The sequence below is a fragment of the Dreissena polymorpha genome, chromosome 2 (genome assembly GCF_020536995.1).
Source record: "Dreissena polymorpha isolate Duluth1 chromosome 2, UMN_Dpol_1.0, whole genome shotgun sequence".
NCBI lineage: Eukaryota > Metazoa > Mollusca > Bivalvia > Myida > Dreissenidae > Dreissena > Dreissena polymorpha.
In genome coordinates this window covers 97,877,425-97,895,877 of record NC_068356.1, presented here as the reverse complement: position 1 = coordinate 97,895,877, position 18,453 = coordinate 97,877,425, and the positions used below count along the sequence as shown (strand labels likewise).

The 18,453-nt window shown below is 33.2% G+C and overlaps 2 protein-coding genes across 4 annotated transcripts in view; both read right to left on the bottom strand.

Annotated features, from left to right (window-relative positions):
• Window positions 1-8,825, bottom strand: part of LOC127868179 (uncharacterized) — a 76,680-nt gene extending 67,855 nt beyond the window's left edge. The window contains exon 1 of one of the 3 annotated variants that reach the window (XM_052409814.1): window positions 8,778-8,825. The gene's annotated coding sequence lies outside the window, so the exon portion shown is untranslated. Of the gene's footprint in view, window positions 1-8,481; window positions 8,628-8,777 lie in introns of those variants that run through there. The other 2 variants (XM_052409816.1, XM_052409815.1) reach the window with 2 other exon arrangements.
• Window positions 8,826-13,201: 4,376 nt separating this feature from the next.
• Window positions 13,202-18,453, bottom strand: part of LOC127868197 (protein FAM214A-like) — a 42,441-nt gene continuing 37,189 nt past the window's right edge. Inside the window, 2 exon segments of the mRNA XM_052409850.1 lie at window positions 13,202-17,315; window positions 18,026-18,192. Coding sequence (XP_052265810.1) covers window positions 17,159-17,315; window positions 18,026-18,192 — 324 coding nt within the window. The 3' untranslated portion in view covers window positions 13,202-17,158.

The following is an 18,453-nucleotide window of genomic DNA, read 5'->3' as shown; positions in this document are numbered from 1 at the left end:
AATTTTCGTTATAGTTATGATATTTGGTGAGGAAACAGTAAAATTCGGAACAATTACGATGCTCTAAATTATCCATTATGCATCTTTTGACAATTTAAAAACCTGAAATTATAAAGCGTTGCAACAGGAAACAAATGAATAATTTGGAGAGTTCTGTTGTTGTTTTTATATTTTGTTAATCTACGAGGATTGCTTACGGTATATAAAATATCAAATACATCAATCATTGTATAAGCACAGATGGCCGAGTGGTCTTAGCGGTAGACGTTTACTCCAGGACTCCAGGGGTCAGTGATTCCAGCTCAGCTGAGGGTTACTGTTTTTTTTCTTCTTTTTTTATTTCATTCTTGTTTTACTGGAGCTTTGTTGATCCAATGTTTACAATTATCAATATAAAGCATTTAATGACAATTTTCAATACATGCCAAAATCTGTGAAAAGGCCCCTTATGAGGTCTCTGTCTTTTTCCCATTTCAATTTGATTCAACAGAATCCTCCTTTGAATTTCTTGGTCGTTGCATCAGATTTAACTCATGAAACCATATCGGTACTGATAAAACACCAATACCCGTGTACATTTAACTTAATTGTACTAAATGTTATTTATCATAGTCAGCAATACCATACGTTGACTGATGTACCCGACCGTGTAAACTCAAACATCCTTAATGTTATTCATCATAGTCAGAAATATCATACCTTGACTAATGTACCCTTGTAAATTCAATCATCAAAATGTTATTTATCATAGTCAAATATGCCATACCTTGAATAATGTATCCGTTTAAATTCAAACATCCTGAGTGTTATTTTTCATAGTCAGATATACCACACCTTGACTTAATATGTACCTGTGTAAATTCAAACATCCTTAATTTTATTTACCATAGTCTGAAATATCATACCTTGACTGATGTACCCGTGTAAATTCAAACATCCTAAATGCTATTTATCATAGTCAGGAATACCATACCTTGACTAATGTACCCATGTGATTAAAATATCCTAAATGTTAGTTACCATACTCAGAAATACCGTAACTTGACTAATGTACCAGTGTAAATTCAAACATCCGAAATGTTTTTATTTATAGTCAGATATTCCATACCTTGACTCAGATGTACCCGTGTAAACTCAAACATCCCAAATGTTATTTATCATAGTCAGATATACCATACCTTGACAAATAAACCAGTGTTAATTGAAACATTCTAAATGTTATCTACCACTGTAAGGAATGCCATGATACCTTTACTAATGTACCCGTGTAAATTTTTACATTCTAAATGTTATTTATCATAGTCAGATATACCATACCTTGACTAATGTACCCGTTTAAATTCAAACATCCTTAATGTTATTTATCAAAGTCAGGAATACCATACCTTGACTAATTTACAAGTGTAAATTCAAACATCCTAAATGTTATGTACCATAATCAGAAATACCATACCTTGACTTATGTACCGGTGTAAATGTAAACATCCTAAATGTTATTTATCATAGTCAGATATACCATGCCTTGCTTTATAAACCTGTGTAAATTCAAACATCCTAAATGCTATTTACCACAGCCAGAAATACCATACCTTAAATAATGTACCATACCTTGACTGATGTTCCTGTGTAAAATTATCCTAAATGCTATTTATCATTGTCAGGAGTACCACACCTTGACTAATGTACCTGTGTAAGTTCAAACATCCTTAATGTTATTTACTATTATAGTCTGGAATACCACACCTTGACTGATGTACCCGTGTTAATTCAAACATCCTAAATGCTATTTATCATAGTCAGGAGTACCATACCTTAACAAATGTACCGGTGTTAAAATTCAAGCATCCTTAATGTAATTTATCATAGTCAGGAAAACCATACTTTGACAAATGTACCGGTGTAAATTCAAACATCCTAAATGTTATTTATCATAGTCAGCAATACCATACGTTGACTAATGTACCCGTGTAAATTCAAAAATCCTAAATGTAATTTATCATAGCCAGCAATACTATACGTTTACTCATGTACCCATGTAAATTTAAACATCTTAAATGTTACTTATCATAGTCAGAAATACCATACATTGACCAATGTACCCTTGTAAATTCAAACATCCTGTATGTTATTTATAATAGTCAGATATACCATACCTTGGCTAATATGTCCTGTGTAAATTCAAATATCCTTAATGTTATATCATAGTCAGATATACTATACCTTGACGAATGTACCCGTTTACATTCAAACATCCTAAATGTTATTTATCATAGTCAGGAATACCATACCTTGACTAATATACCCGTGTAAATTCAAACATCCTTAATGTTATTTATAGGGATGCAAGAAGTAAACCGGCTAACCGGTTAACCTTCTGAAACGACCAGTTAATCGTTTACATTTTCGGAAAAGGTTAACCTAGAAAAAAATATTTGATTATGTTGCTTTTTTCATGGAATAATTCGTACTTGTTTACTTTTTTCGTGTGGCATACTGCCAACTTGCGCTGGCGACTTGTAAGAACAACAGGCCGCACCATTGCCGGTAATAAATAACATGTCAACAAAGTAATAAAGCAATTAATCAATACCTTTGTGATAACAAATAGGGGGTACGTTTTGATAACTGATACTATTAGTCTTTTGACTCGCTAAAATTTAACTAGCGAACTGCGGTGAGTGGGATCTACCGGTATTAGCGAAGACGTAATTGCCACGTTTATTGAACTCGCAATAAAAAACAGTTGAGACTTTGGACGGCTTATTTTGATGTTTTGTTAACCAATATCCAACACTGATTGCTCGCGAAAATACCGTGTTTATAAGTAACAATTTTATGAAGAATTGCATTCGTAGTTACAATCTTTACGAGTTAAAAATTAATATCATTGTGATAATGTACGTCCAACAATACGACCATTACTGTCCGATGCAAGTTTTATTTAAGAAAGCAAATTATGAACTAATTAAATTATTAAACATCAAATAGAAATATTTTAAAAATAAACCCATTAAATTTTGTATTCGTGTAATTGCGTAAAATTTGTGCGCTATGGTACGTTTACTAACATACGTAACTATCAGTATTCAAGATCATTATACTTAGTTACATCGCTATTTAATAAATGTACTGATTATATTAAATATTCAACATACATTTCGTTCAAAATTAATTTAATCTGCTTTTGTGTCCTTTATTTTATGCACATTTTTTATTGTAAAATGAAAATCAAACGATACAGCTTCGTCTACAAACGCTAAAATGCAAACAACAAAATACATTGTATGCAATTATCGAATAAGAAGAGGTGCGGATTCGTTGAACACACATAGCCCACTTTACGTCGCATTGAAAGGAAAAAAACATTTCTATATTAAGGCAATTTGAGTTTTAAATATTATAACAGAACGAACAAAGGAATACGCCATTTTTGTGAACGAAACGACGCAAACGTAATATAAGCGGCCCAACCAAAAATAAGTTAATAAAACATAAAAATGAACATTGTGTAGTTCTTTAATTTTTTACTCCTATGCATTTACACAGGAAAAATAAAAAAATATATAGCATACATTTACAAAATTATGAAAATAATTTGTATAGTACATTTTATTATCAAACTGGCATGTTATCAACACAAGCGATTTCAAATTTGAAATAACTTTTGTTTCTACGGAGCGGTTCGAGCTGTATGACATTTTTTACGTACTAAAAATTATTTAAACTACATAAGGCGTTTCGGTAACCGGTTAATGACCGGTTACTGAAAAAGATTAACCAGTTAATTATATTTGTAACCTCTCGTATCCCTAGTTATTTATACCATAATCAGAAATTACATACCTTGACTAATGTACCGGTGTAAATTCAAACATCTTAAATGTTATTTATCATACTCAGATGTACCCGTGTAAATTCAAACATCCTTAATGCTATTTACTACAGTCAGAAATACTCTACCTTCAATAATGTTCCTGTGTAATTTCAAACATCCTAAATATTATTTACCATAGTCCGGAATACCATACCTTGACTAATGTACACGTGCAAATTCAAACATCCTAAATGTTATTTATCATTGTCAGAAATACTATACCTTGACTAATGTACCTGTGTCAATTCAAACATCCTAAATGTTATTAATCATATGGTCAGAAATACCATACCTTGACTAAAGTACCCGTGTAAATTCAAACATCCTAAATGCTATTTATCATAGTCAGGAGTACCATACCGTGACTTATGTAAATTCAAACATCCTTAATGTTATTTATCATAGTAAGAAATACCATACCTTGACTTATGTACTTGTGTAAATTTAAACATTCTTAATGTTATTTACCACAGTCAGATTTACCATACCTTGAATAATGTACTCGTGTAAATTCAAACATTCTTAATGTTTTCTACCACAGTCAGGAATACCATTCCTCGACTAATGTACCCGTGTAAATTCAAACATCCTAATAATGTAATTTATTATAGTCAGAAATACCATACCTAGCCTTATGTACCTGTATACATTAAAACATCAAAATGTTATTTATCATAGTCAGAAATGCCATACTTAAACTTATGTACCTGTGTAAATTCAAACATCGGTAATGTTATTTACACTGAAAATATATTGGAAATGCAGTAAAACTTGGTTCATTACTATTGTAACTCAAGTTACAATAATTTTGCACAAAATATATTTATATGAAAATACATGCAAATTAATTTGCAAAACTATTGTATCTTGAGTAACAATAGTGTTGCAATAAAAAGGAAAATATATAACTACTGAGTATATATGTGCAACACTATTGTATCTATAGATACCATAGTATTGCAATATGACTTTTTGTTTGGATTCAAATATGTTATTGCAACACTAATGTATCTTGAAATACAATAGTGTTGCAATACATTCTTTACATATTTTAGATACAACATTTTTGCAGGATCACTATAAAATTGTACATGTTAATTATATAACTGTGATATTTTTTTTATGGATGCAGGGTATGAAAATATGTACAATTTTAGTGGAAAGTGGTTTTGAGAAAAAATCATAGTTACAATAGTTTTGCGCCAAACCCTCGATATGGAATGGACGTAATTTTTAAGAGTTTACACAGATTTTATATCAAATGCATGATCATTACTGTTCGATCATTATTCAAAATTGTAGGTGCTATACATACTTTATTAAAGGTTATTATTTTTATCTTTATTTCTTGAACATATGAACGAGTAATGAGAAAACAAACACAATAAATAGTTTAACCACACCAAGTGTGTGTTCTATAACACGTGTTATACCGTATAAAACGTGTTATACCGTTTGATGCACAATATTATTAAGCAGTTTGGGCAACATAATAATTACCACATGTGCTTATTAATCTCAGCGTAATTGTCGATGATTAATAAATAACAGTATGTTGCGTGGATCTCAGAATGAAGGAACATTAAGGCATTGTTAGGTACTGTACACAAGAAAAATATTTAATTACTTAAATGATTTCCAATTATATATTTATTTTCTGTGGATCATAAACAAAGGAAACCATTATAAATTGTTAACTTAAATATTGTTTTAATTAAAGTAAAAACAACAAAAAGATGATTTCAACGCGGCCTAGCCAGCTTAAAGCGACTTCAAGTGTAAAATGTATGGCTTAATGCCTTATAATACAACAACAACATTTCCAATACAACATATATTGATACTGGGAGAAATGTGAAAATTGCAATTAACATATAAGGGCCATCTTGTTAGAAATAAGCAAATGCATAATATGCTAAATGTATTCAAATCGAATGTTCGTGAACAGCACCGTAATACCAACATTTCATTTTTTGATAGTGAAATGTAACAGGTTCGCATTAAACATAAATGAAATAAAATGCATATTAGACTATCTGTAAATGAAACCACGAAATTAGGCCTGTATTAAATTATGGTTACAATCAAAATTTTATTTATATCTAAATAAAAAAAATCGGTGTCTTTTTAAAAATAACACAATGAAACAAAGATCGAAACATTTTTAAATAACAAAAAAACCCATCATGATATGGATATGTCATTTGCATTTAATAAAAATATTTTCAAAATTATATATGAATAGCCACCGGGTTCACTGTCAGACGGTTGAATACAAGTTCAAAATCAATATGAAATAAATGCTCATTTTTACAACGGATTTTTCATCAACTCCCTATATAATATGTATAGGAAACGTTTCTGATAGTCAGTCTGCCGTTAACTCATTTATTTTGATTACGCCATTTCTCTCTAAAGTATTTATGATTGTATTAACGTTTTACAAAGCAGTTTAGTTTAGTGTGCGGCTTTAATAATTTACATTATAGAAAAGAGCATAATACATCATTACAAATATAGAATTTCCCTCACCGTAATCCGCTATAATTGCGATCTGCTTGTCGGAGTTTTCTAATCACTAGACCATGTGACTATGTGGGCGGAGCGATCGATAATTTGGCGACTGGTCAATTAGAGAGCAGACACCATGCTAAATGCCTGAAATGTACTAAGTGACACCGTGACCTAGTTTTTTACCCTGCAAAACCAATATTCCAACTTGACCTAGATATTGTCTAGATACAACTTCTGACCAAGTTTGGTGTAGATCGGATGAAAACTGCTTCAATTAGAGAGCGGACACCATGCTTAATCCTTGAAATGCACTAAGTGATCCCGTGACCAAGTGTTTGACCCGGCATGACCCGTATTCGAACTTGACCTAGATATTATATAGATACAACTTCTGACCAAGTTTGATGAAGATCAGATGAAAACTACTTCAATTAGAGATCGGACACCATGCTAAATCCTTGAAATGCACTAAGTGATCACGTGACCTAGATTTTGACGAGGCATGACCCATATTCCAACTTGTCCTTGATATTGTCTAGATACACCTTCTGACCAAGTTTGATGAAGATCGGATGAAAACTACTTCAATAAGAGAGGGGACACCATGCTGAATCCTTGAAATGCACTAAATGACCATGTGACCTAGTTTTTGACCCCGCATGACCCATATTCGAACATGACCTAGATATTATCTAGATACAACTTCTGACCAAGTTTGGTGAAGATCAGATGGAAAGTATTTTAATAAGAGAGCGGACACTTCTGTGGAAGCCACCTGCCCGCCAAGGGTGAAACTATAGTACGTCCCGTTTTCAACAGGCGTATAAAAATGTACTACACCCCCCACAGGGTTCAAATTAACTCTCTATATATATATATAGCTTCAGCAAAAATAATAACTATTTGTAAGAATAGTTTGAACTTGAAAGAATAGAAATCAGCTGAAAGGAGGATTATCAGATCTCTGGTCATTAACAATATACGTAAATATGGGTAATAAGATCTTTTTTCATTGTTTAACTTACTAAAAAGTGGAGAGTTAAAGAGTGATAACACAATAATTTGATCAAAAATGGCAGTTTGAACTTGTTATTTTTGTTTTTATTTCCATATGAAAAACAAGAGTACACATATTGATTTGTTAAACAATTACAATTGGCGGAAACATTGGCCAATAACAAAAGAGGATGCTTCTGCGTCCTGTCCTAGGCAGCCCCTAGGACAGTTATCAAACATATACACCAATAATGGGGCCACTGAGAATAATACTGCCTCAAATGAATTGTTTAACTCAAATAAAAACCTTTCCTGCCGTAAATCTGTTATTTGCTTCACTACTCATAATACATCAAACTAATTAGATATTGGTATGGTATCATTCTCAGGTGCAAACATAGATCTATCAACTGATCTTTACCATTGCTGGCATTTGTACAGTGAGTTGATGTATGAAAATAAATGAACACAATCTTAAACTCTACAAGCAATATATTTAGCATGTTCATTTGACATAAACATAAATAAGTAGATTTTATATAATAATAAGATAACTCTTAATTATGTCTCCAGATTCCTATTTCAATAATCACTCCATCAATTCAACCTTGCCATGAATTCTCAGTTCCAGCCTTTAATGCTGTGCAGATTAAAGCTTATGTAACAACCTATAATAATTTACTAATTTGTGTAACTCTTTAATTGTTCTCCAATGCTTATGGCAATCACTAGCCCATCACCCCAACCACATCATTTCTGTATTGACATAAATTCTCAATACCAGCCTTTAATGCTGTGCTGACTTCAGCTTGTGCATCGACCTTTAAGAATAGCATAATCATATGCGCCATTAATGGTTGGATAAAATCATGAAGAGGGTCTTTATTTGTTAATTAAATCGAATGTTTATTTATTATGATGACGGGCAATAACACCAACACAATTTCTAACTTCCATAAAGATCCCATTTTAAACTCATTATGGCCGACGCGTTGCATTTTAACAAGAGGCTCCCGTAACGAAGAACAACGTTATTGTTTTTCAAAATACGAAATAATGCGCGATAGATCAACATTGACATTTAGCAAAAGTGTTACCTTAAGATTGGTCTATATAAATATCTCGGTATTAAGTTCTAGATCATTTCGCGTCATCAGTTATTTCCGAGCAATCTCAAGCAAACATGAGCCCTTTTTTCTCTGCGGCCATAACAAAATCTGGTCACGTGACCCGAAACTGCGCGAATTTCTGCACGAACAACGATTTTCGTTTTTTTTCCAAAATGTGTCAGTTCGTATTGAAGCTAATCGATACAAATAGGTTAAAGATAAGGATAGGCTAACTGCTCGGACAATAAAATATATTGTCTATCGAATAAGATTTCATAAATTACCTTTTGTTACATGGACTGTTTTTGGTTTAAAGACTAACCAATGTTCCGTTGATCTCCGTTATGTCGAACAAATCCGGAAACAGCTCTCGGTATAACTCGCACCTTCTCGTCATTGAAGCTTTGTCAAAAGGCTAGTTATTTGTATGGGAAATTCATATTGAGATCGTAGGGGTATTATTATTATTTGTACCTTTAATTTGTCATAAAAGAAAGTTTTAAACAAGGAAATGCATTTATAAGCTTTTGTTAGTTGATTTAAGCTAGTTCTTAATAGTATATTTCTCAAATTACAGATTGAAGCAGTTTTAATGAACAGTTATTTACAAACCGTTTATTGATAGAAATTTGTACTGAGTGACATATCCAAAGATAAGAAGTGTTGTTTACCAAACGTTCTGTCAATTATGATTGACAATTTATAGCAGTTATAATATTTATCTGATGTATCTGATTGACAAATACCTTGTTGTAATGTATAAATAAGAGGATGTAATGAAATCCTCAAAATGGTCTCCCCTTCATCATTAGTTCATCTATTTTTTGAAAAAAAATGAGCTATTGTCATCACCTTGGCGTCGGCGTCCGGTTAAGTTTTGCGTTTAGGTCCACTTTTCTCGGAAAGTATCAATGCTATTGCATTCAAACTTGGTACACTAACTTACTATCATGAGGGGACTGGGCAGGCAAAGTAAGATAACTCTGGCATGCATTTTGACAGAATTATCTGCCCTTTTTATACTTAGAAAATTGAAAATTTTTGTTAAGTTTTGTGTTTAGGTCCATTTTATTCCTTAAGTATCAAAGCTATTGCTTTCATACTTGCAACACTTATTAACTATCATAAGGGGACTGTGCAGGCAAAATTATGTAACTCTGACTGGCATTTGGATGGAATTATGGGCCCTTTATACTTAGAAAATTTAAAATTTGGTTAAGTTTTGTGTTTTGGTCCACTTTACCCCTAAAGTATCATAGATATTGCTTTCATACTTGGAACACTCACAAACTATTATAAGGGTACAGTAAAAGGACAAGTTGCATAACTCTGGTTGTCATTTTTACGGAATTATGGCCCTTTTTTGACTTAGTAACTTGGAATATATGGTAAAATTTTGTGTTTTGATCCACTTTACTTCTAAAGTATCAAGGCTATTGCTTTTAAACTTCAAATTCTTTCATGCTATCATGAGGTTACTGTACCTGGCAAGTTGAATTTTACATTGACCTTTGAATGACCTTGACTCTCAAGGTCAAATTATTAAATTTTGCCAATATTGCCATAACTTCTTTATTTATATGTCCTTTATATGATAATATTAGAAATACATGTATACCTGTTTTGTACAAAAGAAGACCAAGTATGTTTAAATTTGTACAATTGTTGAATGAGACTAGAAAATCTGTATTGTTATGTCTAGCTAATTTTTTTATAAAAGCATTTAAACTTAGAGCCGAAAATTTATAGTCTTATGAGAGAATAGTTTTTTCCCCAAAATTGTGATTTTGTAAATAATTTATAACTGCATAATGTCTATATTTTATTTTTCTCAATCACTAACGGATCATAATCATTTACTTAACTTTGTTTAACAATTAAGAGCCTTCTCTTTCATATTGCATTCTCACAAAAATCATCTATGTGTAAAAATGCATAAACATTTGTTGTTAGTTTGACCCATGTGTATGTATATGTATTTATGATTGATTTATTGTTTTTGACGATGAGCTGTATATGCTTAAGTCGCAAATAAACTATCTGTTCTGTTCTGTTTATTTATGATTAGATTTGATTGATACTTTGACAAAACTACTCTTACCTGACATACCACAATAGACTTCACCCAAACCATCCCCTGTGCCCTCCACCCCTCCCCCCCCCCTAATTTGTTTTTTTTTAAGATCATCTCACAAATTTCCCCCCCCCCCCCACCCCACCCCCCCATTTTTTTTTAAACGGTTAAAAACACAAATATTTAATTTTATTATTTTATTTTTGAAATACCGTCCAAGAATCCCCCCCCCCCACCCCCGTTTTTTTTTTTTTTTTTTTTTTTTGCATTTTTTTTTCCGCATTTTTGGAAGATAATGTAATAAATGTCCACCCCCCCACACACTATACACCCCTCTTCACTCCACCCCTCCCTCCTTTGTGATTGAAATTGAGAGTCCCTTCACCTTTAAAAAGAAAAAAAGATGAGCGGTCTGCACCCGCAAGGCGGTGCTCTTTTTTTTAACTTCCTCTTAACTTAAATGTATTCCTAGTTTTAAGGCTGCCTTCACCAGGGTTTTTATTTTGCGTTTTGTGCTCTTGTGTGTGTATGGGGGGGGGGGGGGGCTGTAAATGGTAGAATTAATCAAACAATTGGAAGAATAATACCATGAATATTTTGCAATCTTTCTTTTTGACACAAAACATAAATGGTTTCCTGGAATCAGTAATTGACTGAATTTTTCACTCTGATCTACCGGAGCCATCAATGCCCAGGGGCATGAAATTGATCCCTTACTATAATATTACTAAGGCTTATACCTACCAACATTCTTTATACTCTTTTGTTATCATGCTATGGACAGTTCACCTAGATGTTATGCTACACCAAAGCAAAGTGGACAGGTTCACGGATACCTTGCCGTGGAGGAATAATTAGTGACAATACCCATGTGTTCAGTGTAAATATATGTTTGTTGTGGATTTTTAAGGAACGTCTGAATTGTGCAGTTCACTCTGTGACTGTGTGCCATGTCCAAATAGGATATTGTTGAGTACCTCATAGTAAAGATCTTTCCTTACTACAATAGCCCAATGTTACATCTCATGTTGCATCCAGACCAATGTTACCTCGCGTGTTGCATCCCGACCAATGTTACATCTCGTGTTGCATTCCGACCAATGTTACATCTCATGTTGCATCCGGACCAATGTTACATCTCATGCTGCATCCCGACAAATGTTATATACTAGTACATCTCATCTTATATGGTTCCCAGGTTTACAAAAAACGTTCCCTTGGTGTGCTTTAAAATGTATGTAGATTTCTATCTTAAAGTAGAAAATACATGCCTATTGTTTGCAAACTACCAATACACATCTAATCAAGTTGTGTTGAATCCGATCGATGTAAAACTGATGGACTGTGAAGTTGAATCAGACCAATGTCAAACTGATGGACTGTGAATGCTGACATGGCCACACTCTATATTCCAAAGTGACCTATGATTACAGTGTCGACCCAGCCAGCAGAACAGTTGAATGGATATGATCCTCCCTCTGAAAAAACAGGCTTATTTGCATTCATGCATGTGCGTAAAGTGTAGTCCCAGATTAAACTGTGCAGTCTACACAGGCTAGTGTAGTCCCAGATTAAACTGTGCAGTCTACACAGGCTAGTGTAGTCCCAGATTAAACTGTGCAGTCTACACAGGCTAGTGTAGTCCCAGATTAAACTGTGCAGTCTACACAGGCTAGTGTAGTCCCAGATTAAACTGTGCAGTCTACACAGGCTAATCAGGAAAAACACTTACCACTTAATGGAATTTTTCATTACAAGTCTCATTGAACAAAAATCCAGTCTAGGAAGAAAGTTTCGTCTCGGGCTATCCAAAGGATGAGGTGGTCCATGTATTCATGTTGTTTCATGGTCTTACAGGATACTCGCTAACATTCATGACAGAACAAAATAAGCAATTTTCATCCATAACAGGTCACAAACCTACGTACAACATATCAAAGCATAATTCTAATTTCAATCGAACAAATACTTATGAATTAATGTTAGTATGAAGTGAAAACAAATGCTAAAACCTTCTTGGCTTAAATTGTTTCAAACACTACAAAAATCATTATTTATGGACTGATGAAGAACATTTAAAGGGGCCTTTTCACAGATTTTGGCATGTTTTGAAGTTTGTCATTAAATGCTTTATATTGATAAATGTAAATATTGGATCTAAAAGGCTCCAGTAAAAAATAAAGAATAAAATTAATAAAAGGAAAAAAAAGTAGGCCGCATCAGGGCTAGAAACAGTGACCCTTGGAGTCCTGAAGTAAAAACTAATTAGACCGCTCGACCATCCTGCCAAGTATGTATGAAAAACGTATTTTATACTTTATATAAGCAATCTTCGTAGTTTCACAAAATTAAACAACTACAACAGAACTCTCCAAATTATTCAATCGTTTCGCGTTGCAACGCTTTATAATTTTCCGGTTTTTAAATCGTCAAAAGATGCATATAATGGCTATATTAGACCATGTTAAATGTTCAGTATTACTGTTTCCTCACAAATATCATAACTAAAACGAAAATTTGCGAATCTGAAACAATTTTTTTCAATTTTGTCAATTTACCAAAACGTGAAAAGATCCATTTTATTTAAATTTATTTTTGTATGAAAGATAAGGCAATAAGATAACAACAAAACTATTGTAGTATACTTTTATTAATATTTACTCCATGTAAAGCAATTTAAAAAGTACAGATACTGATATATATATATGATTTGACAAAAAGAAAAAGTGCATACTTTGCAAAGATGTTAAGAGGTTTATACAGTTAGCATTTTAACAACAAACATTCACTCCATGTTCTTAACAAAATATAATAGTGGAGAACTTAAACGAAGATGCAGGTTGCAAGGAAAACTGACTAAGCACCATAGTTACATACCCAACCATAGACTAAAAGGGACTTGTTTAAAGATTTTTGTAATTATTCATTATGTCCTTAATAAAAATATATAAACTAACATAATTAAATATTTGTATCATATAAAATCCAAACAAATAAAAATAAATGTATGATATCATTGAACATCTCCTAATTGTTTGACATATTCCCGTATGGTTTAACTTATAGGACCATAGGACGGCTATACTTATTTATTATACAGAGGTGTCAATTTACCAATATCTAAAATCCTGAAAATCATCCTAGAATTTGGGTACCAGAGTCAAAAGAGTTTTAATGATTCATTAAATTATGTTTCCTTTGTAAACAATTTGCCAAAGGTCAATAATTTGTGTTTAAGAGTGACATTTTGTGACAAGAATGCTTAAAATACCAAAACAATCCTCTGATTTATATCAATATCAAAAGTTTTCCTTGAGGGCTTAAATCCTGAATTCAGGAATAAACCTGAAAATTGACACCTCTGTTATATAATAAAAGGCAATGAAGCCAAATGTTGATTAAACTTATTTTTATAAAAACAGGTATGCGTGTTCATGTATCAGTTTTTACTTATCAATCACAATGCACACCACATAAATTAACCATTAAATAAACAAGAGATGTGTTTGTCAGAAACACAATGCCCCCTATTGCGTCGCTTTGAAGCCATAAATTTGACCTTGAAGGATGACCTTGACCTTTCACCACTCAAAATGTGCAGCTCCATGAGATACACATGCATGCCAAGAATCAAGTTGCTGTCTTGAATATTGCAAAAGTTATGACCAAGGTTAAAGTTTTGGGACACACACACACACAAATACAATGACAGACAGGCCAAAAACAATATACCACCGATCTTTCGATCCGGGGGCAAAAACACAAATAGATGATTGTCACTAAAAATGTTAACATTTATTGAAAACAACTAAAGAAAATAACATTTTTAATTTCAATGTATCAATACCTATGCTGTTTTCTTTAACACTAGTTTCTTTGTATCTTCACCAACATCAACAATTAAACAGTTTAAAAAGACATTCTTAAGAGAGGCAGTTAAAACAATAATCTAACAAAACAAGTAAAAGTGAATGAATAAAGTAATTTTCTGAAAACCGAGTATCTTGATTATCATTAAATAAAAAGAATTAACAAGACAGCCTGAAAGGCCCAAAGTTGCTCACCTAAAATACAAAGGAACTGACCAGTTTTGTGCAGCCCAAGATATCATTAGAACAAATGTTCTTATCAAGTTTCATGAAGACTAAACTATAAATGGCCCCCTGGCAGCCATGTTTTTTTAAAAGACCAGAACAATTTTCAAACTTATCCAAGATATCATCAAAACAAATTTTCTAACCAAGTTTCATGAAGATTGGACAATAAATGTGACTTAAGAATGTTAACAAGTTTTTTACTTGAGCCATATAAGGAAAAATGCTCCACCCACTGGCAGACATGTTTTCAACCAAGCGTAACCATTTTCAAACTCGTACAACATATTATTGGGAGAAGTCTTCTGACAAAGTTTCATGAAGATCGGACAATAAATAGCCTCTAGAATGTAAACAAAGTTTTACTATAGCCATATACATGTATAGCCATATAAGGAAAAATACTCGCCCCTGGAGGGATTTTGTGGCCATGTTTTTTAAGCAACCGGAACCATTTTCGAACTCGCCCAAGATATCATTGGTACCAATCTTCTGACCAAGTTTCATGATGTTCGGACAATAAATGTGGCCTCTAGAGTGTTAAGAACGTTTTACTATAGTCATATAAGGAAAAATGCCCCGTCCCCTGGCGGCCATGTTTTTCAACCAATCGGAACCATTTTCGAAATTGTCTGAGATATCATTGGCACACATCTTCTGACCAAATTTCATGAAGATAGGGCAATACATGTGGCCTCTAGAATGTGAACAAGGCAAATGTTGCCGCCGCACAACGGACAAAAGGCAATCACCAAAGCTCACTATGAGCACATTGTGCTCAGATGAGCTAAAAATACACAAACAGGTATGAAATATTGCATATACATGTACTGTTAGGTAAAACTGAAAAATAACAATATACTGTAATAATACAAAATAAATATAAACCAATCAACTTTCTTAACTAAAATAGTACTTGATCCATTGCAATAAAAGTCTTTCAGAAAAACTGGTCATGATACATTGCAGATAAAAGTCAAACAGTCAGCTTACATACAAAAAGCTACATAAGGCAGATTAAAGTCACCAAACCAAGTATCAAGTATAATAAAATATACAGATAAAATTCATATATCCAACAAACATATAAACCATTACATGTATACGTAACTGATGACCCATATTTCAATAATTTTCTATGTTAGCACAATCAATAGCCTGCATTTCTACACACTGAATGTGTACAATCAACAACATGTGTGTACCTGTGTGGGAAAACTGAGCTGAATGTATGTACAAAATAAGTCACCCCAGATTTTTAGGGATAACACTTTCAACTTGTATTGAATTTTTCATTTGAAGGAAAAAACTCTAGTCCAGACACTTTACACACATGCATTTAGATGGGTTTTCCCCGGAGCGCAACTGATTTCCAATCCATAAAAGTGCCCGAATAATAATAAAACATTCATACTTAACCTTATGACAAACTACCCTATGTACAATGAACACTGTCCAAAACTTTTATATGAGCCTTGCCATGCAAAAATGGGTCTTCTGCCATATGTGCAAGAGACCACAAAAGCTTTACATGACTTTACACTGGTCAGCGCCGTTCCTTACCAGACTGCTCCATTGCCAATCCTGGTCTCGAGTTAAATTGGGAGCAAATGGCAAAAGACCCATTTTTGCATAAAACGGCTAAAATTATATAAACTCACAAACAAGCTTGTGTGTGTATAAGTGTCTATTTTAAGTACATGCAATATCAGTGCACAAATATCAATTGAAAGTTTGAAACATATGCTAGTATTTCCACTTAAATCACTAACAAAGTAATATAGGCTAGTGAAAATGTTATGGAAGCAGTTCTCAGAAAAAGTGATCACTTTAACTGACTATTGACAATTAAAAGCCAGGCATGTTTTTTATTTTATAATAATGAACTGGTTCATGGGAAAATGGTTCTTGTGAAATATGCAGCAGGCATAGCTCTAAAACTGCAAGCACATCGGCTGACTGACAAGGGTGATAATTTGTTTAATTTATCTTCACACAAAAGTTGCTGTTTCTTCTGTGCCTGAGGCTGTATCATGTGCAATATGAGACAAGTTTTCATGAATGTCATTAATAGAAAAATTTGATTTGAAAACTGACCTTTTCACGGCAGTGGGAAATAAAGTAATAAGCAATTAAACTACATGTTTTAGACACAGAAGAGCTTATTGTTGATTTGTTGGTGATCAATATTGAATGAAATTTCAAAAATAGCTGGGTGAGGATTTAACATTTTGTGGTAAAATCTAATTAAGGAAATAAGATTTTCAGAAAAAGCTTCGAAAATTTAAAACTTCCATGGCAAAAGCTATGCCAGTATTGTTCACTATCTTACAAACATTCACATGAGGTGGAAATTCACAAAAATTGAGGAGGAAAACAACTATATTTTTGGTTCAATCACTAATAAAAAGCAATCAAGCATTATTAACAGAAACATTCAGAAAATTGAGGTGGAAAACAACTAAATATCTTTGAAATCGCTAACATACACCCCTCATCATCTTTTTGGTGAGAACTTGGGGTTTTCAGGTCCCTCGGTGAACGACCGAAGCTCGTAATTTCCAACGCGTGGATCAAACTCAAACTTGTCCCTCGCAAAGATTAGCCGCAGATCTGTATGGAGGTAGATTTTGCCAGACTTCCTGCTTTGAAATCTATGTGATGACAAAACAAGCAGTAAAACTTCAACTAGAAATACATTAAGATTCTAATTCAGTGTCAATGTTGACGTTTGTTAGGTTTGTTATTATTAAAAGGAAAAGACTAAGATATAATAAGCAGCTTCAAAACATTTCATGACAATTATTCTTCATAATATTTGTTCAACAGGATATAGATGTACACAATGATGAAACAATGCAAGTAAACAAGCAACACAAGCTTTGTCACAAAAATAACTTATTTCTCCTCACCATTTTGAAAGCTTCATACCTGTGTGTGACTAGTATTTGAGTCCATTAGTGCATACATTTGTGTACATTTATACCTTAAATAAATTACAGGTGTGTTTGCAAGTTCAAGATTTTCATGTCCCCATGTCCCTTTTATGTTGAATTATAACAATTCTGTGATCAAGTCCCATTATCTTGTGGCCACAAACCTTAGATGAATGAGGTAGCATAGGTAAGATGTGTGGCCACAAACCTTAGATGAATGAGGTAGCGTAGGAAAGATGTGTGGCCACAAACCTTAGATGAATGAGGTAGCGTAGGTAAGATGTGTGGCCACAAACCTTAGATGAATGAGGTAGCGTAGGTAAGATGTGTGGCCACAAACCTTAGATGAATGAGGTAGCGTAGGTAAGATGTGTGGCCACAAACCTTAGATGAATGAGGTAGCGTAGGTAAGATGTGTGGCCACAAACCTTAGATGAATGAGGTAGCGTAGGTAAGATTGCTCCGAGCTATTTTCCTTGACAGACATGTACATGGTGCGTTGCCGTAGGAACGTTTGGCAGTTTGGTGGCATGTCAGAAAGGTCGTACATCACTACAAACATCTTCACCACGCTTCTGTTTGGGTTAAACAGCGTCTGAAATGAGATGAACCCATAAAATGAACATAAAGTAGTTTAAAGGGCTTTAATTCAAAAACTATTTACAGGATTTTCTTTCTCAGACACTCAGCACTGGTTCTACCCCAATAAACAGATTTTAAACTGCCTTAATTAAATCATAAAGTTTTTGATGCAATAAAGCTTATATAACGGTAAACCAATAATGTTTCATTGTTGAAATCATCAAGAAATGTAAACTATATTTTAGTTTAACATTCAGCATTTGAGGCAGAGCTT